Source organism: Podarcis liolepis, assembly GCF_965112155.1.
Source record: "Podarcis liolepis genome assembly, chromosome: 8".
In the NCBI taxonomy this organism is placed as follows: domain Eukaryota; kingdom Metazoa; phylum Chordata; class Lepidosauria; order Squamata; family Lacertidae; genus Podarcis; species Podarcis liolepis.
In genome coordinates, this window is record NC_139560.1 from 67,870,887 (window position 1) to 67,892,112 (window position 21,226).

General features: G+C 40.4%; 1 protein-coding gene across 5 annotated transcripts in view; it reads right to left on the reverse strand.

Moving 5' to 3' along the window:
• The window catches only part of RELCH (RAB11 binding and LisH domain, coiled-coil and HEAT repeat containing), a 62,545-nt gene that overhangs the window by 27,947 nt on the left and 13,372 nt on the right, over window positions 1-21,226 (reverse strand). For 3 of the 5 annotated variants that reach the window (XR_014529597.1, XM_083519064.1, XM_083519063.1), the window contains exons 3-11: window positions 18,281-18,352; window positions 18,110-18,165; window positions 17,661-17,774; window positions 16,232-16,432; window positions 16,042-16,133; window positions 14,372-14,647; window positions 12,426-12,501; window positions 11,875-11,970; window positions 2,846-2,958 (exon numbers count right to left, since the gene is read on the reverse strand). Coding sequence is in view for 3 of the 5 variants with exons in the window: in XM_083519064.1 (XP_083375190.1) it covers window positions 2,846-2,958; window positions 11,875-11,970; window positions 12,426-12,501; window positions 14,372-14,647; window positions 16,042-16,133; window positions 16,232-16,432; window positions 17,661-17,774; window positions 18,110-18,165; window positions 18,281-18,352 (1,096 nt within the window). In the remaining 2 variants the exon portion in view is untranslated. Of the gene's footprint in view, window positions 1-2,845; window positions 2,959-7,299; window positions 7,417-11,874; window positions 11,971-12,425; window positions 12,502-14,371; window positions 14,648-16,041; window positions 16,134-16,231; window positions 16,433-17,660; window positions 17,775-18,109; window positions 18,166-18,280; window positions 18,353-21,226 lie in introns of those variants that run through there. The other 2 variants (XM_083519065.1, XM_083519066.1) reach the window with 2 other exon arrangements.

The window sequence follows — 21,226 nt, forward strand, 5'->3', positions numbered from 1 at the left end:
AAAGAATTAATTATTAGGGAGCAATCCTATAGAACAATCCATCAGGACTAGCGGAGTTTAGAATCTCTGGCTAAGCCACGAGGTTCCCGGTACAGTTGAGCTATGCCAGTGTAATTCCTCATCCTTGTCTTAGCAGGAGATAGGCTGGAGTATCTGCCCCATCCTGGTTCAGCCAGGAGCCTGGTGCATCTTAAACTGGTTTATGTCCTGAAAAAGGGCTGTTCTGGAGTGGGAAACAAGGGATGGGGACTTAGGCTGCATCCTAAACACACTCGGCACTCAAAACCGGGCAGAATTTATGCCAGTTAAAAGGTGATTGTAACTCAAACTCTTATTTAAAGGCTCAGCACCAAGGAGTATGGCTAAGGCTTATTTTATCCTTGCTTAACACCAGCTTCCAGTGCACAGGATTGCCCTGCCAGGCACAGAAGGATACTAGTCCTCCGATTTATTATTGTGTCATACTGCTTTAAAGATTAAGTTCTGCTTGAAGAGTTTGCAGATGGCTCTGTACAGCAAAGCCAAGGAAACTGCTCAGAGTTTTCGCTTTGACCATTCCTCAGTTAATTATTACAATCTCATGAGACCCAGCCTGCTGTTTCCAGACTAGAGTATGAACTTATTAATGCATTTCTGAACCCAGGCTCCAATTTCAACTTGCAGAGTTGTTTCCAAACTCTTTGCAAGTCAAAGGCCATTCACGCAATGGGGCTTTCCTGTTGTTCACAGTGCACCCCCCCTGAGGCCCTAAAAAGACACCCCTGGGGTCACAAGACTGTCAAATCTGTATATATGGACATGTACTGTCAGCTTGTTTTCAATAATCAGTTAGGGAAGGAGCAGGCATGGGAGAGGTGAATGAGAATTTTGAATTGAGTTCACCTGATCCACACTTCCCAAACTGAAGTCCAGATTTGAACACGGGTCTTCCCTGGAACCTGGACTCGCTTAGATTCTACTCCTACTTATGAGGTGTCAGAGGGCTGGCTCTCTTCTTTGTACAGCACATTGTGGCATATACAGTATTCAGCTCCTCCTGTGAGAGGCAGGTACAGATTGACGTCCTGTCACTCTCAGGGAAATTGTATGAAAAAAACATGGGAGGCAGCTTTGTTATGTCTTTTAAAAAGTATTTTAAAGTGCTTTTAAAACGACTTTTGCAAATTGAAAATCTGTGCAGGTTCTAAGTATTTCTTCCTTTAAAATCTGCACAGGAATGGATTTATCAAGGGGTCAGAACCGCACCAGGCCTGAACAGACTGGTTTGTATGCCACTAGGAGAGAGGGGGGAAAGAGTGCCTTATGAGGAACGGCTAAGGGAGCTGGGCATGTTTAGCCTGGAGAAGAGGAGGTTAAGGGGTGATATGATAGCCATGTTCAAATATATAAAAGGATGTCACATAGAGGAGGGAGAAAGGTTGTTTTCTGCTGCTCCAGAGAAGCGGACACGGAGCAATGGATCCAAACTACAAGAAAGAAGATTCCACCTAAACATTAGGAAGAACTTCCTGACAGTAAGAGCTGTTCGACAGTGGAATTTGCTGCCAAGGAGTGTGGTGGAGTCTCCTACTTTGGAGGTCTTTAAGCAGAGGCTTGACAACCATATGTCAGGAGTGCTCTGATGGTGTTTCCTGCTTGGCAGGGGGTTGGACTCGATGGCCCTTGTGGTCTCTTCCAACTCTATGATTCTATGATTCTGTGAGTGAGAATCAGATGTCAGCCTGCAGTGTTCCTTCTGCCATCCCTGCCACAGCCTTAAATGGCAGGAGAATAAGGCCTAGTTCTTAACCAGGCCTGGTGTGTACCAATTCAGACTACAGTTGGTGGCTCATGTGGCTTAACAACCTCAAACCCTTTATTGAGTCTAAGACACGAAATTACTGCATGGCAAAAATATTGAGGAGAGGGGGCACTATTTTGAGCCTCAATGGCCACTGAAGTCTTTGAAAATGAAAATGTTATCCTTGCCTGTGCTTCCCATCCTGCCTAAGGTTCTATTTTTTAACAGCCTGCATGCAAGCAATTTCTATCCGTTGGACTGTACAGATTTCACGAGGAATATTACGTTGTCACTTAGGGTATGTTAAAATTTTAACAGAACAGAGGCGGGGAACCTCTGGCCTAGAGGCAAAATCTCTGTTCCACCCGTGGGAATTTCCCTAAGCCACACTTTTGCTCTGAATCTTCCTCAAGTGTTTATGCCTGGCCAGAATGTGTACTTCAATGCTTCGCTGCACGTAAAGAGGTGTGTTCAGAAACCTGACTTTTGGAGGCTAGAAGGTAGCCTACCATACATCCATTGCTCCTCTAGTTTAAAAAGGCTCCCCACCTCTGCTGTAAGAGAGCAGGCAATGTATAAGTGAATGACTACTGACTGCTAATAATAATAATAATAATACAGTGGTACTTCGGGTTACATACGCTTCGGGTTACAGATGCTTCAGGTGACAGACTCCGCTAACCCAGAAATAGTACCTCAGGTTAAAAACTTTGCTTCAGGATGAGAACAAAAATCGCGTGGCAGCGGGAGGCCCCATTAGCTAAAGTGGTGCTTCAGGTTAAGAATAGTTTCAGGTTAAGAACGGACCTCCAGAATGAAGTAAGTTCTTAACCCGAGATACCACTGTAGTAGTAGTAGTAGTAATAATAATAATAATAATAATAATAATAATAATAATAATAATAGATTTATACCCCACCCATCTGGCTGGGTTTCCCCAACCATTCTGGGCGGCTGCCCAGAGATACTATGCTCCTATTTTACTAGAAGCCTGCAACCAGAAAAGTAGTTAACAGCCTTCAAATTTCAAAAAAGAAAAGTGTTTCCCACACATCAAAGACACACCTTTGCTCATCATCTGGCCTTTTGATCAAGTTGAACAATATGTGTAGGAGCTGATCTCTCTCTTTGGGTTCAGGATGGAGGCAAGCTGTACACAGTATGAGGGGTATCAGTTCCTAAAGGTGCGAGTGGGAGGGAAAGGTGAAAAGCTATCAAACAACGTTTTTTTAAAAAAGCCTAGAAAACATTTTAAACCATAAAGTAAAATAAGATCTAGTTAATCTACGACAGCATGAGCACAATTAGCTTGCATATTGATTTCTCATAGAATCACAAGTTGTAAAATAACACATGTTCTGTTTATAGGTTCTAATAGCACCAATAAGACTGTGCTACAAATGCTTATGTTTATTATCTATATGTTTCCTTACTGAAGTTGAAGAAAAGAATTTGGTTTAGTTTTTTGTTTTTTTAAAAAACACAAAGATGAGGCTAAGCAAACACAGAAAAAAATATTTGGTGTTACGCATTGACTTCAATCCAGTTATTCCAGGGCTGTCATGGAATACCGTGTGAACCTAGGCTGCTCCATGAATTAAGTTGATGTCCCCAGAACAAAGAGGATAGTCCCTACTAGTTCCCATAGAATGTGAATGTGTACACAGACACACACACACACACACACACACACCATTTTCTATCTACCTATCCCTATAAACACAAACACACACACGTTTTACATATTATACACACATACACACACTATTTAAAGAAAGTTAGTGAGATAACATGAATCAAATGCTTTGAACTATCCACTGATAGCTGCCACACATTTTCCCTAACACAATTATGCCAGTTTAACAGGTTTAGTCTGCTCTACAACCTACTAAGACCAGGGACGTGGGTGGCGCTGTGGTGTAAACCACTGAGCCTTGGGCTTGCGAATCGGAAGGTTGGCGGTTCGAATCCCCATGAGCTCCCATTGTTCGGCCCAGCTGCTGCCAACCTAGCAGTTTGAAAGCACATCAAAGTGCAAGTAGATAAATAGGTACCACTCTGGCGGGAAGGTGAATGGCGTTTCCGTGCGCTGCTCTGGCTTCACCAGAAGCGGCTTAGTCATGCTGGCCACATGACCCGGAAGCTGTACGCCGGCTCCCTTGGCCAATAAAGCAAGATGAGCGCCGCAACCCCAGAGCCGTTTGCGACTGGACTTAGCGGTCAGGGGTCCTTTATCTTTACTTTTTTTACAACCTACTAAAACCAGAATTCTGAGGTTCCGGGCAATTCATATCAGTGCACATTCTGCCCAGAAAAGCAACAAAGTAAATGCAAAGATTACGCAGATTTTCCTAGTTCCTGATCCTTTTTCCTGCAATGTATCTAAACATTCGGCATCTGCAGCTGGAGCACTACAGTAGCTTTGCACTAGCTTTTACACTTAATTGAAACTGAACTGAACTAGTCTTGAAATAAAATGTAAGCAGCTGTAACTTTTCTTTCCAGGCACACCTCCCAAACGGCATGGAAAAAATCTTTACACTGGAAGATTTTGTGAACCAATTTTAATTTCATGTCTTCTCGGTAAAATGAAAAGAGAAAGAACAACCAACAATACTTCAGAAATACAAAAAGGTGACTCACACCAAACTTGGAAAACGTACAACAATTTATTATAATGTTTTATTTTCCTTGCCTTGCCAGCACTTCTGGGTTGACACTCATCTATGGTTGTTGCTGTTTTTATGCCATGGCACCATTCATCCCAAACCAACTAATTACGTTTTTTACTCTTTTTGATAGTTACCGCTATGCTAGCTATGACATGCAATGGCTAATCTTATCAGTAGGTTACCTTTTGCTTCAGTATTCTGACTGTTCCAAACTTTGTTATAAATAGGATTTTCACTAACAAAATGGGAGTCACTGGCGTCTTAAGGGAAGCTCAATTATTGAGCAGGGGGGAAGGGAGAGAAAGAGAGAATCTATTCTATATAATGTATACATGGGTAAAGCCTAAAGAACCGGGTAATTTTTTTTAGAATTTTTCAATGCAATCTGAGCCTTGATACAAAATGCTTGCCCATGTTATTGCATTCTTCTTAAGATATCTGGGCTCTGAAGGACAAACCAAAAATGGAGCAGCTGCAAACAAGTGAAGTGAAGACAATCGAAGAAAGGATAATATAGTTTAAGAGAGCTAACAGAGCTTTAAAAATAAGCCAAAATGAACAAGGTCACCCTCCACCCTCTTAGGTTTGGCCAGATAAAACACACAATTATTTTACACATAGATTCGGAGAGCCAGGAAGAAGCTATGATGGATAATGTAAGTATAAGAACAGAGAATTGTGATGAGGACTTTTGTACTAAAAAAAAAGCAAGTAGATTTTGGTGAACTATGAAGGCTTCATTGCACAAAAGTATTGGAACACATTTCAATATGAATGAGCGGTGTCAGGAAAGGCCTGCTATGCAAAGCGAGTTCTATCTAGATGTGAGAAAGGTGACAGGATGTACACAATATCAGTATTAGATACAAGGTTGATGAGTTTTGTACGTATGCTCAAGTTCTGACTGACATTCAAATTTAATTGATCCATACGGTTTTTTAAAATTGAAATTTTGAATGCCTGCTGATGTTGATAAAGGGAACATAGCAATACTTAAGTCACTGGCTTTAATGTATTTTAGCTTTGCCTGTTATTATCATTTTACATTTAACTTCCTGTACAAGGGGTAAGGTAATGGGTGGCAAGGAGCCCCAAGGAGAAGTAGCAAATTTTAAAATATAAATAAAAAGTTGATCAAGTGGGGAAATATTGATCAACCATATATTCCTGTTAAAAGATGAAAAAGACGAACACTGAAACTAAATTAATTGTAAAAACAAAGCGACAACATTATTTATAATTATTTGCCTCGCATTATTGATTTTCTAGGTGACAGGCACAAGAACATGCAGGAAAAAACACTGCATGGGAGAAAACTATTCTAAGAAGCTGGTAATGATTTGCTATACCTCTATCATTTACCTTCCATCTTTTAAAATGTATCATTTAACCTTCTCTTTTATAGACCGAATGCTGTGGAACTTGCACCTGAGAAAACATGCACAACACTGCATACCATTTTACTGTACAATCAGGAGGATACGAGTATTTATTTCAATGCATTATTTTTAAGCGGTATGCCCAGGGCATACTTTATGAAATATTCTTTGCATTGGGAGAATATCTGAAACTGAAGCTGCATGTTAAAATGCATATGGTAGCAGTGCCTAATAATAATAATGTGAAGGGGGAGCTGTAAAGTCGTTGAGAGTAGAACAGAAGTAAGTGCCAGTGAACCAGAAGCTATAATGCATTAAAAGGAAATTGGAGGTACTGCAGGAAGAAAAGATTTTGAATCTGTTAATTTCTGCAAGAATATTAATCATTCTGAAGGTATCAACTTTTAACAATTGGTTATTTAAAGTTTGTCACACAATGGCATTAATAAAAGTGATTTCTTGAATAAGATTTGAGGATAGCTCAGGTATATTCATTTATTTATAGAAAGTATTTATATGCTACTGGAAGTTGCAACTTATATGCCAATCTTCTACTTAAGAAAGCAAAAGCAACTGGTGATGCATCATGTATGAAGATGCTGGAGGTTTATTCATGAAGCTGGAATGTCTGAAGTGCATGTGCATAATAAGTACTTTAACAGAATTTCTATTTAATAAATAAAATAAAATAAAATAAAATAAATAAAAAACTAATAAATCCAATTGTGGTGTCAGATGCCCTTATCCGAGGCAGCTTTTGGATGCTAGCCTGCATCATGCCAGGGCTTATTATAAACTAGCATTCAGTTTCTGGCAAGTCATTTGTAATTTATGTGTCAGCCAAGAGCTTCCTACAAGGATATTTAATGTTACTGTCCAATCATTTTGAATGGGCATTGAAAAGTGTGGGGGTTTTTTAAGCATGCTGAGTAAAAAACAAACGCTAAACAGTTCTACTGATGAATCCAACAAGTCTATTTTGATGGTTAATCACTGGCACATTGTTGAAATATTCAGCACAACAGAAGCTGCAAATGCTTGCTCAAGTTTCACTACAAGATCTAAAGAGCTATTTTAGGCGCATCCATTTTGAATTTTTTTCTTCGTGACCAGCAAATCTCCTTTCCACAAACTTCTTCTGAAAGTTTTCATTGCTTTCAAAAATTATTCATGTGACATGGGAACTGCTGTTCAGTATACAAAATCAAATCCTATTTGAGTATGTGGAACTATGTATATGCATGTATATGCTGTAAAGTAATTGTTTTTTAAATCAACACTTAAAAAAATTTAAAATTGGAAGCTTTTGAAAATGAGTTTAAGTCCCTCCTCACTGAAAACTTTAAGGAGGATGACTGGATGAGACCGGTCAATCTATACCTAGGTATCAGCTTACTATTCTTTGCAAGGTTGTTTCATTTAATCCAAATTGGTAGATATGGAGCGGATACAAGGCTATTGCTTTTACCTTGCAGAAAGCTGGAAATTGTATCAGATGGAATTAGCTGTGTGTCCACGTCCATGGGTCATATTCTTTCATGTATACTATGGGATTGGAGCGTTCTCTGCATCTGTGCTTCTAAACCTCCTTCTATCAATGGGAGTGGAGAGACAATGAGAAATCTTCTTGAGCAGATGTGTCCTACTGCATGTTCCATGTATTGTTAATGAAAGGGAGAGAAGAGGGAGGACAGTTGGAGGGGGACAAGGGTATTTCTCAAGTGCAGAAGGTATGGAGGAAGAGCGTAATACAGACTACCTACACTACATGAAGACGGAACAAAAGGCTTTAAGTAAATAATAATCCTTCCAAGAAAGAGATAGCATATAGCTGAACTAAGTGTGTTGCACTCCTAGGCAGCCTTACCTGGAAGCAGTTCTCAGTGGCTTGCTTAGGCTGGAAAATGCAAGAGTGTCGATCAGCTAAGAAGGATATGGATTGAGTCCTTTGGGATTTTATGTCTAAAGATCTGGCTGGAGGTTTATTCATGAAGCTGGAATGTCTGAAGTGCATGTGCATAATAAGTACTTTAACAGAATTTCTATTTAAAATATGTATGAAACTCCAAGAGTAACAGGCGCATTCTGCGATAGGGAGTTTTACTATTGCGAGCATTTTCTGAGCTCTTGTCGCAGTACACCGCGCCTAAGATTTCAATTCAAATTGGCACTGCTGGCACTGAGGGCGGCAGCGGCGGAACTGCTCCCTGCCAGCCCCACGTTAAAGAGATCGCTGAAGCTGGCTTCCTGCCTGCCTGGTCTGTAAGGAGAGGGTGGGTGAGGGAGAAGGGCTGTGAGGCTGCAGAAACCCCCCTGCCAGACCCTGCGCCACTGTGGATGCTGCCGAGGCGCCGCTTGGGGCTGTTGCCCGTAGCCCCATCGGTGCTGCAAATGCGGAGCTGCTTGTAGCTCCAAACAACCCTGCGGACCCGAACAACCTTCTCACTCCACAGGGCAGCAGCAGGAGCAATCCTGATTCCACCGCCTTCTCTTCCTCCTATTCTCCCTCCCTCCGTTAGGCGAAGCTTCCCCTCTCCCCATCCCTCTACATGGCTGGGTGGGGAAGCAAAACCTCACCTCTCTCACCTCAGTGAAGCTTCCCCTTTAGGAAGGGGAAGAAAGGGAGGCTTTGCCCGACAGAGGCACAAATGCGACTAGGAATTATGTTTCAGCGCCCCACAACCCAGGTTTCAGGCGCTATGTAGCACCTTGCTTTTCTTTCCTGGTTTCTTGGAAAAAAGAATGAAATAAATAACCCTGATAACATGAAAACTAAAGGTTTCAAATGGTCAAGAAAAGAGGCTTTAATTTAAAAGTCATACTTGACTTTACTGGGAAAGAATACAATGTTTGCCAAAGGAATGAAGCGTGCTTCTTCTTTAAAGCTTTACCTCAAGTACATTGTCTATTATGCGATGAATGCTTCCTCGGCCATACCTACAATCTTCTCATTTGCCTCTGTTTCCTCAGGCTCTCTAACTACAACACACTGCAAAATTCCTCGCCAGAAGAACTAATAATTCCACAATCCACTTTGCTCTAAAGGGGAAACATGAATAATCTAGGGGTGTTTTCTTTTCTTCCACAATACTGCTCACGTGCCAGAAGATAATGGCCCAAACCACCAAAACAGGTTTTCTGATGCAGTATCGACAAATCCAAGATTGCACCTAGATGGACCATTCAATTTAGTAAAGCACCTGTCTGAACAACTTCTTAAATAACTATTTACACAAAGCTGTAACGCTTTAACTATTCTTTGGTCTGGGTCACACATCATGAACCATGGCTTAGTGTGAATGTGAGGTTTCTTTCTGGGAAAGGAGATCACAGCTGCTTTGCTCCTTTCTGATTGTTCTGCTGCCGTGCTGAGCTAAGTCACAGTTCAGCTTAGTATGTCATCTGAATCTGGATCTCACAGTTTAGCTGTCCTGGAAAACCATAACCATACAGTATTGGACAAATCTTGGTTGCAGCTCATGGTTCGTCTGGAGAGAGCTAAACCCAGGTTCAGACAACATGGGAGTCCATGTTTTTGCCTTAAGCCATTGCCTTAAAGTCCTATTGAATTCACAGAACTAGTTCCATGCTACTTTTGCTCCCTGTGACCAGATCCCTGTAAATATATTGATCTATACCATTAATAATATCAAAAATACCATTCTGCTTCTCATGAAATCAAGAACAACCTAACATATATTGTCATATTATTCATATTCTGTTGAACTTTGAAGCAATACACCCATGTGGTATATTTTGAAATGGGTACTATATTGCAATAAACTCAACATTGCTCTGACTTTCTCAGGCATGTAACTAATCCGGGAAAAGTAAACATTAAGAACCTAGTTATTCAATCGTTCACTCAAATAATGTACGCATGTTTATATATACAACAATTAGTATTGGAGTGTAATATAAAAACAGAAGCTGTATTATTTGTTGAAATTATGCCAAATGAGGGAAACTGAAATAAAAATATGGGCCTCATGTTTGTGCACAAGTAGGCTCCAACACAAACCATTAGTATTTCTTTTCTTCTAAATTCAGTATTTTGCCAAATATAGTTTACTTTTTTTAAAAAAAAGTTTACATGCAAGCACAAGGTTCCAACGTAAGGCATTTCATATCTAAAACACAGATAGTTACTTGAATGAATGTTTATGTAGTTATTATTATTTCCACGAATTTTGCAAGGGAGAAGTAAGCAGGAGGTAGGCTGCAGAAATCTTACACTAACTCCAAGTGTAACTAGGAGCTGCAAAGAGAAGCTCAAGTAGCACCCCGCCAAGCCAAACGGCAAGAGTCAGAAATTAGTAACTGATCCTGGAACACATCTTACACAGTTGTTTTTCTATCACAACTTAAACAGAATCATTAGTTTAGTCCATAAGGTATACAGTTTATAGAATTAAATGCTGCATGCAATTGTAGAATTTCAATGTATCTAATGAAAAGTTTATAGACATATGGAGGTTGCGAAGTCATTTTAACCGAGGGATCAGTACACATTTCTTGACTTGGTTGCCTTTTCATACAGCCCCCAAGGGCTAAAATGCCAATCGCACGACTATTTCTCTAGATTAATAGGTAAAGCCAAGCTGGCTGGAAAAGCAGTTCCTAACCAAAAACAAAACACACACAACTGCCTCATCTTCAGCTCATGTCATTCTTTATAATATGCATTAGAAAGTTCTGTCAATAAGGGCCAAATCCCAGACCACTAAAAGTACCTACAAGAAGAATCATCTTGTTAGTATGATGTGACTCACATCACGGCAGGTACGGTGAACCTGCTCCCCACCAGGTGTTGGACTCTAACTTCCACCATCCCTGATCATAGGCCATGCTGGCTGGGGATGATGAGAACTGGAGTCCCACAACATCTGGAAGGCACCAGGTTTCCTATCCCTGCATTATAATCTACATTGTAAAAGTGACAGCATACCAACCCTTGAATCCCAAACACTGGAAGTGCCTTGCCCAATGGAGCAAAGGCGCAATGCCTAGCTTCCCAGAAGTGGTGTCGCTGCTGCTTACCAGGAGGGAAAGGGGTGAGGCAGCCTGCTTGGTGACAGTACACCAGACTGGCTCTGCTGGTGCGCTCACATTGCACCAGCTTCTCTGATTCCTACCACCCAGTAAGCAGCAGCGTCTCCACTGCCAGGAAGTTTATATTGCAGCTCTCTCCTGCTGGGTGAGTCGGTTCTGCCAAATGCTATTCAATTCTAAGGACATTCTTCTTGTAAAAGTTGTGTAGGCACAACAATATTTGTAGCTCTATTTGCTTTTTACCAGCATATATTCTGCTTTACAAGAAATAAAGCTATATAACTTATTTCCCTTGCAAGGGACTCCTAATGTTTGGCTCTTTTCGCAATGAATTCTAGAGCAGAAGTATTTCCCCTTGGAATCTGCTGTGGTCCAGAGGTTCAGCGCCAGATGAATCAAGCGACTGGGGAGCAGCTTTTAATCTTTGCCTTCTTTCCACCCCTGGACCTCTTATGCCTGTCGCTGGGAGCCAACAGTTGCAAGCCATGTCAATGGTAACTTGGATAAAGAATTCCTATCTAGTTAGGGACTAACATCCTGATTGTATTTTAAACACATTGTAAGCTGCCTTGAGAACCTCTGTTAATTATATATGTATTGTTTTAAATGATACATATATAATTCTCATCGATGTTAAGAGGCTAATTAACCCCAATTCAATATTATAACTCTGCTTTGACACACAGAAGCACTAGAAGTGGGTTTAGCTAACACAAGTAAGCAAACTGAAGGGCAAAACAGATGGACTCACAATAACAGGCCTGCAGAGTGCCATCAAGGATCTTAAGCAAAAGGACAAAGAGTAGGATATCATGCTGTTTTGCTAAACTCACCTGGCAGAGGTGCACAACCATTCTCTAGGAGCAGAGATGCATGCACAAAAGTAATAAGATGATTGCAAGTAATCGACTTCAACATGATAAACACTACTAACTTCTCAATAAACAGAAATGTTGCATAAAATTGAAATCAAAATGTCTGGATTTCTCACCTCTCGCTTTGCAAGCAGGACATTAGGAACGATATGCGGCAAGCAACGTCCAAGCATTAGCATGACGCTTTTTTCACTATCAGCAATTCGGGACACCTGGAAGTGCAATTTTGATTTAAAAGAGAAAGAAAAAGAAATAATATGCTGCAATGGCATTTATGCAATTCTTAAGGTAAATTAAGAAATCAGTCACATCTTGGTTTCTGTCCCAGAAATCAGCACACAACAGGATACTGGGTTGACATGCTCATTTTAAACGTCTTGAAACCAAAAGACACAAAAGTTATCTGTGTAGGCTAACGCATGAGGAGCGTATAACTCCATCTGAGTAATACAACTGGAGCCACCCCCATTTCAACAATGGCACTTGTTGAGGCTACTGGGTGTGGCCGCCAAAGGTAATAACCAGTCCATAGGTTCTAAAATCTCCTCTATGGAGCTACATAAGCAACGGGCCAGAAGTCTGCTGGAGTATTAAAAATTCAACAATATGGTCTCCCCAGCCTGTTACGACTCATCAAGATTTAACATTTTCCAAAAAGGACATATACCTCTGATCCCAAACGGCTCTCTGCTGACATTTGACAGAAAGACAGCAATGCTTGATGGAACGCATGTGACAGCTTCCTGCAGTAGTTGGGGCGTGGGGAGAAAGAGAAGACAGTTGGATAACTGATATTAGTAGCATGCCTCTTTGACTCACAACTCACAGCTACAGAACACAGTGTGTGTGTGTGTGTGTGTGCTGCTAGAATTATAAACTGCTTTACAGATTAGACAAAAACCTTTCAAATGCTACTCCTACACTATCATACAGATTATATTACTCAACTGAGAAAACTAGTTTCCACGAGAAACCAACAGCTTGCCCACTGATGTAAACAGATTTTTAAAATAAAAACCAGTAACAACATTTCAGTTTTATCTATTTCTTGATTATTTCATTTACATCCCAACTTTCCTCCAAGGAGCTCAAGGTGGCATACAGGGTTCCTTTCCTTTCCCATTTTATCATGACGACAACAACAACAACAACAACAAAGAGAAGTACACTGAGCTTGGACAAGTTACCAAGAAGGAAAATGTAATTAACAACTGCTATCTTTTGAGTTACCTGTCTTGTTTATAAATTTCATATTGCGCTTTCCTTCTTACAGTGCAACCCAACCCAACTTACAAAGGCATTTTACCAGGGGAAGGGGGTGATTCAAATGGATTTTACTAAAATGCCACCCTAATTATGCTTGCATGTAATCTATTGGGGAAGAATCAAAATCAATATGGTCAATCAAAATCCTCAGATCTTACAATGTTGGATAGAAATGGTTATCTGCATACTACAAACCAAATGGGGAAACTGACTTTGGTAATATTCTGAGCCAATTATATTTCAGTCTTTTGATACAAATGTAGCAATTTTCAAATTTGGGTTTTTAAAAAGAGCGTTCAGGAAGCAATCCTGATTTCAAGGAGGTATCTCAAATTGCTTATGAGTAAATTATTCATTTCAAAAACAAAGCCCATTATCAAGTCCCACTTGAAAAGTATATTCAACACTATTATTTTGAGGCTCAGGGTGAGAAACACATATAACGAAAACTTTTAAAAATGCTATACATGAACATTACCAGTAAGGTATGAAAACCTATGGTGTGACTGCACATTTTCTTGAGATAAAAGATGAGCACCAGTAATTATAAGCTCATGATGTTATATGGACTAGATCACTGGTCTAACTGGTGAGTCATGACCCACTAGTGGGTCATCGCCTGATCCCAAGGGGGTCACAACAGGAGCACCATCACCATGCAAATATATGGTAAAAGACTTAAGAACTGGATCCCCAAATGCATGTTTGGGTTAAACGTGGATCCTGGGTCTGAAAAGGCCTGAAGGTACCTGGCCAAGATGAAAGAACAAAAGGAACACGAGACAGCCTCATTGTGGCTGCATCCAAATGTCAAACAAACCACCTTTCATCTCAAAGCTAGGGCCTCAACATACTTGCAGCAGGCATAACCATCTGTTTTAATAGGGGTGGTGGCGGTGGCTGGGGTTCAAATCTCTGACCTGTGATACAAAGAAGCAATATGTACATGCAGGAATGAAGTGTTTATGCAACTAGAGCCCCATCTTTTAATCCTGCAGCAGCAGTTTCCATGGCTGGAGAAGTGAACCATGAGCCTTTTTATTTTATTTTAATGACCATCACAGTCAAACAGTGCTTAAATGGTAGGAATGCAAGCAAGTTGGACACACAATGCAGGAGCATCAGTGCTCAGGTCGGCACTTGGAAGGTAGGCAGGAGAAATACTGTTAGCTTCACGCATGGCAATTTCCCATGTCAGAAGGGGGGAAACCCAAATGCTTAGGGGGTGTGCACTAAAAATTCAAATCCCTCACACATTTGTTAAATCTGCCCTGTACAGCAAGTGAAACATTAAAAGAATCTTACAACATTGGTATTATTTTACTGGAAAAAGAATAAGCCACTAACCGATTGGGTTTATCAAAGTGTATGGCAGCTTTATTTGATGGAGGACAAGATGGAAGTTTTTCTCTCTCCTTCAAAGGAAGAGAAATTCTCATATCTTCTTTAGGAGGCCTTTTCTCTTCAGTGTCACCATGCTGACCATCATTAAGCGAACTCTGGATATCTAAATATCTCCCGTTATCATCTGGGACTGTGAGAGGCACTTGAGCTAAAGATGATTGGACTGAATCGAATATCACTGGAACAGGAGTTTTTTCTTTTCTTAAGTACTCTATCTCACTGAAAAGAGGGAGGCAGGACATAAAGGATTGGAATTAAGAAACAAGTTAGTAAGTAAAGCACTTCCAGTAACCTAAAATATATATTAACAGGTTTCCCAAATGTGTTCCAGGTCATATACAAAGCCTATTTCAGAAGCTTAGGAATTGAAACTGGAAGGTTTTCTAAAATTATTTATTAAGCCTAGGAATAGGGAACTTGTGGCCCTCCAAATGTTGTGTTATACAGTGGTGCCCCGCAAGACGAATGCCTCACAAGACGGAAAACCCGCTAGACGAAAGGGTTTTCCGTTTTTGAGCTGCTTCGCAAGACGATTTCCCCATGGGCTTGCTTCGCAAGACGAAAACGTCTTGCGAGTGTTCCGATTTCCCCCCGCTTCCCCCCTTTTTCTAAGCCGCTAATAGCCTTTTAGCCGCTAAGCCGCTAAGCCTTTAATAGCCGCTAAACCACTAATAGCGCTAATCCGCTAATAGGGTTGCTTCGCAAGACGAAAAAACCGCTAGACGAAGAGACTCGCGGAATGGATTATTTTCTTCTTGCGAGGCACCACTGTAATTCCCAATCTGGGAATTGGAATCTAACCTTCGGAGGACCACAGACTCCGCAACCCTTCTGCAGCCATTAAAACCCCATCTTTCCATGATAAAAATCATACTGAAGGGAGCATGTAGCACCCTTGTTCATATGTAATGCTAGGCCAAGTCATGGCTTAACCCAAATGAGCAAATGCAAGGACTCCTAAATACAAGACCACGGCCACTTTCCTCCTCCCCAGTTAATTTATCTGTATTGCTGAGCTAAGCCATGGCTTGGCTTAGTATGTGGTCTGAAACCAGGCTCATGGTTTAACTCTCCCAGATAAACCACAAGCTACAAAGCATAGGACAAACCTTAGTTACACTTCATAGGAAGAAAACTTAGCAGTTTTCTACTGGAATCAATTTGCCATAAGAGCTTATAAGTAAGGAACAGTAATCATTCCTCCTTCTGACCAGCTGCTGTGGGAAGGCTCCCTGGGGCTTCGTGTTCTAGGATACAATGGTTGACGGTATTGAAAGCTGTTAGCTTGAAAATAGCAACTAAACCACATTGGTAAGCAAAGTGGTTTCTTAAGTAGCATAATTCAATGTCTGGCCTATTCAATGCAATTTAGGGCACCAATGAAACAAAGTTAGGCATGCTTAACTATGCCATTAAGATCAACAAGACACAAGAAGTTACAAAGTCAAGTAAATATTGAATTGTTTACCATTTATGTTGTAACTGAGGTGACTACTGAGCATTTAAGTGATTCATTTATTTATCTGTGCCACCCGCCTTTTCCGAGACTATAAAATGCCAAGTAACTTCCCATTTCCTAAAAAGCACATCATCTACAATGGTGGAGGATATACCTTTCAAGCCTTCGTATTTGTTCCAGCAGAGACCACTTCTCGGTGCTTAACACATTAATTTGATCTTCCAATTTCTGCACCATTACACATTGCTAAAGGGGGAAAAACATAAGGGGGGGAGGAAATAATTTATCACACTGCATTTTGGTAGCAGGCTTTAAACTGACAAAAGTGAATGATGTTTGTCTACCTCTATAGATTCTGGTGTTCCAAATATAGGAATGTTCTCTAGGATAGGAGTGGTTGCGTCAAATTCATCCTCTTCCGGGCCAACTGCTACATCTACAACATCTTTCGCAGTTACTTGGTGGTTCCCAAAGTCACGGTAGAGTTGTAGCAAGTCTGGAGGCTTTGGAATGTTCAGTCCTACGTCATCCCATAATTCAAAATCCTTTAGAAGCGTAAAAGCAGAATATTAATTGTTAACTTTCCTTCTCATCCCGTCAAGTATTGTTATGAGTTGACCTTGGTTAGACATAAGCATGAACATGCCTGTGTGTGTATGCGCAAGCTTGGTGTTCCTTTCAGAAGGCTGAAGACAGGAGCTATATGACTTCTGAGATGCAACAGACTGGAAAAACAAGACAGATGGGGGAGGGTTGAAGGAAACAGATGTCCAACATGGACCAGACAGCCAGACTCTTAAACTGAACCCCAAAATAAGCCATGCTGTGGAAATCCCCTTCTATAAGCAAAAATCAGCATGACAGACAGGATCCTGGCACCTTATGGGGAAATCCCCAGTAAGAAGCAAGAGGCCATGTCAACATTTGCCAAAAAAGGAGGGGGGAAATTGCTGAGTGGAAGACAGAGGGGCGAGCTGGAAAACCTTGACCAGATATGGCTCCAGAATAGAGGGAGCAGTGGCCATCAGGCCCCATAAAAGGCATAAAGGACTCACCCACCCTACAGCAAAGTTGGAGATTGACAGAGAAGCCCAAAGCAGTGTTATAACACCTGAACTCTGACCTTGCATCAGCTAGCTATCCTGGGTATGGCTGCCCCAAGTCTATAGGGAGGTTCAGGAATGAGGAAAGAAAAAAAGGACAATTTCACCTGCAAATCTCCCCCACCCCCTGGTTGTAAGGTTACAGAGATGGGTGCCACCAAGTTAAAAAAACACAAAAATGTCTTCCTCCCAGGCTAATCAGGGAAGGTGGCCTTTCTCATCTTTCTTCTCCTTCTCTAGAAGCCTCTCTCTGTGCTCTAAAGAAGTCCCAGGCTGGCAGCCAGATCCACACCTGAAACCTTTCAGCACTTAACAGCATAGCAATGAAATATTTTAGGAGTGAGGGGGCGAACACCTGCTCCCCCTGAAGACTTATCTCCCCCTATGAGTCCTGAACAGTACCAGAAAGTTCATGTTCCAAGCTGGCTGCAGCCCTGAAGGGGGAGCACCACGGTTATGAGCTGGTGATAGACAGGCGTATTTTGTTGTGGGTCTCCATTTGTGGTTTACTATTTCCTGCTCTGACCAAAACGATAACCCTGCACCAGTCTCTCCTACATATGAGTCACTATCCAAATATTGTTTGGAAACTAGGCTCAAGAATTACCAAGTGCTTGGAAAGGTAAGTGGGGAAAAGACAAGCTGTAACGTAATTATTATTCAAACTTACCTGATCATCACTTTCATCTGAAAAAGTTATTGAAGTAAGCTTGTAGCTGTTCTTTAATAAAAATTCATTGACTAAGAAGTTTAGAGCTCTTTTTTCAAGAGGTTTAATTGGTTCCTAGGAAAAAGAAGGAAGTTATGTAAGAGATGTAAATACTCTCATTAGAATATTTATTCTGTCATTATCATATGTCTTAAGATAGCAGCTCATTCATGTCTAGATATCACAGAGTAGTTTACATGGTGTACTCAACAAGCTAATTGTGTAGTGTGTATATATATCTATATCTATTTACACACAAACACCCCCCACACCACCTAAAGGTTTTACTGCAATCAAGGAGTATATAAATATTGTGTTTTGTTTTGTTTTTAAAAAAGGCAATTGGCTAACTGCTGATACACGATAACAGCAAATAATAGGGTGTTTCCCCCCCAATCCAAACTACCCACCTGAATTTCAGGACTTGATTTGTAATTTCTCCGTTCCTGCAAAGGAACTTCATTTTCTGCAAACAGCAATATATAAAAATTTGTTATTCTCCATTTTGTGAGGCATCACCTACTGCTATTTTGTCAAAATGAAAAAAAACAAAAACTAAGGAAAAGGTTTATGTACACCACCTGCAGCCTGAGTCAGGTTGGCTCGGAGGGCCTGAATGGTCTCCTTTGCTTTCCGTAGTTCAAACTCCAGGACTGGACAAGGATTTGGATTAAACATACACAGGCATCCAACCAAGAATAGGGAAACAAAAATGAAATATAAAAAAGCAAGGATGGGTGTGAAAATAAAATACAATTTGTATTAAAGACAAAGCATGCAATCTTTATGGAACTCATGAACGCATGCAGCAGAGTTAGACTGAAGCAAACTGGTGAACATTTTCCACAATTAAAGTCTAACCTTAATGAAGAACTTAAGCTGTCTGACAAGGAATGCTATAGGCTTTAAGCAGAATATTGTACCACTTTGGAAAGCTTGAAAGATTTTCCTTACAAGGCATTAATGATGACTAATACTTTAAAGTTGAAAAAGAGAAGTGTGAAGATGAGTGTGACTTGCTTTGAGGGACTGGGATGAATTTGAAATACAACTTTCATCAACAAAATGGAATTCCAAGAAACTACACAGCTTATAATCTACATTTTTACAGCTACTGGAGGCAGCTTTATGTTTTTCTATGTGGCATGATGTTTTTTGGAGCAGTTTATCAGTGGGCTGGTTCTACTCCTTAGGCCACTGTAAATTTTGCTAGAGGCACATTTAATAATTTTCCAAACAAAACATTTGTTCTGTCATTTAGACAAGATGAGATAATTTAACATTTATGAATTGATTTCTGCCACAACACTTTGAGCAATATGTAAGTAGATCCAATTTATCAAATATCTCAGAACTGGAACTTACATTGACTGTCGTTAAGGGGTTAAAATTCACTCTGGACCATTTGTAATTAACATTTAACACTATCAATATATAATAATCTGGAGGAAATTATAGGTGGTATTCAACTAAGTTGGAGCCACTGAAATTAATGAACATATTTAAGTTAGTTCCATTAACCTCAATGGCCCTACTCTGGGTAAAACCTAGTTGACTACAGTTCTATATTTTTTAGGTAATTACGTAAAATCTTTATATTGGAATAACCTAGGTTGTGCCAAAAAAGCAGGTGCTGTTTTCATGGAGCCTTTCACCCCTGGATAATGTATGGCGATAACTGTATTTTATGGATGAATTTGTGTAATATGTTGGTAGTAAGTGTGTATGGGAAAAAGATTCACTCAGTTTGCATTTTTCTTCTTTAAAAACAGAATGGGTATAGTTAGAGTACATCACATCTACTACATGGAAAGAACTTGTTTGATGCACAGAACTTTACTGCAGAACTACGAAAGCACAACTGAGGATCTGATGAGAAAGTGAAAAAAATCTGTAGGAATCAGCAATGCTGATCTGCAAATATTTCTGTGCAACAAAGTCTGAAAACAATGTTGATACTTTCTACTGATTAATAAATTAATTCTGTAGAAGCAGCCAGCATTAGCACAATTTGGTTAACCTTGGCTTTTTGAAAAGTTACTCAACTTGTAGATGAATTGAGTTTAAAAATTAAATTCTTCCTTTAGAAGATATAAAAATAGTTTGTTACAGAACAATTGCAGATCAGGAATGCCCTGCAACATGATGATAAAAATGTTCAAAAAAAGATAGCAAGAACACAAATTGTAGAGAAGCTCAGGAATTCCAGTAAGGAAACTAATGTTCAACAGCAAGACATATCACCAAGGGCACAGAAAGCCAGAAAAACTGTATCACATAAACCCATGTCAGACGGCAAAGTCTTTCTATTATCTAATTAACAGCTCTGAAATACACTAAACAACCAGTGTAACTTAACATTGTGTACTTAATTTTACCATTAAAACAGTTTACTCTGCTGCATGGTTTCTCTTCAGGCATTTAACATTTTAATCCAGCTAGTATATATATATATGTATATAAATATTCAACAATATATCAAACATGACTGGCTGAAATAAAAACAGATGGTTGGCTCCAGACTAACAGGACAATCCTATACATGTCTGCTCAGAATCAAGCACTGAGTTCAATGAGAATTACTCCCAGGAAGGTGTTATAGGACTGCACCCTAAAGTTAGATTCCGATGGGGCAAGCAAAAGCACAACTAACTTTGTCTGGTTCCAACCCACATATTCTAGTAAAAAAAAAAGTCATTGTTTTTATTACAATTTAATGAGCTATTTTCATTCTTTTCAGGTAAAAATATGACAGTGACTAGACTCCCCCCCCCACTGACAATAATGACTTCATAACTGCAGCCCTGACTTTAGTAGAATCAAAAAGAATAGTTTTGTTCCAACTTTGACTAATATGTTTATTTCTTCATTAGCTTCTGAAAATTCAACTGATCAAGTTGGATGTAACCCAAAAACACTCTTGCTGCAATAAATATGTTAGGCTGGGATCCAGATGGTCTCTTGTGTGAGCAGAAAGTGCATCTGCTGCTAGCACAAGCTTCCAGCCTGCACCCATTCCCTGCTCCTTCCTCTAATATTCATGCTGCTTCAGAGGGCTCCTCTATCCTTTGGACTTCCCCATGTGCTTCTCTGGTTCACGTCACATGCCTTTAAAGGTGCCCACAGGAGACTGTTAAGTCTGTTGTAGCTAAAATAACACAGCTACCTCCCTGGAATTTGTAGCATGTCAAGTCTTCACAATAAGCATAACCACCTTAGGGGGAAAGGCGTAATCTCTGCCAACAGCAGATATGGAACATGTGGTGAGGTGAACCATACTGGCATCATTGCAGCTTACCATCTCAACATTTGGCATCATTGCTGCTTACCAGGCTGGGTTAGGGCTGGCCAGGAGCAGCATATTGCAGCCCTGACCATGCCCTGCCCCCAACCCCATCCAGGTAAGCAGGTGTTATGCCAGTACCCTGAGAGCAATTCTGACCCACCACAGGTTTTTAAATTGTTTCGTTGCAAACCAACCATAGCCAGCAAAGCAGTAGCCACTGTTTCCAAACCCTTTCTGACAA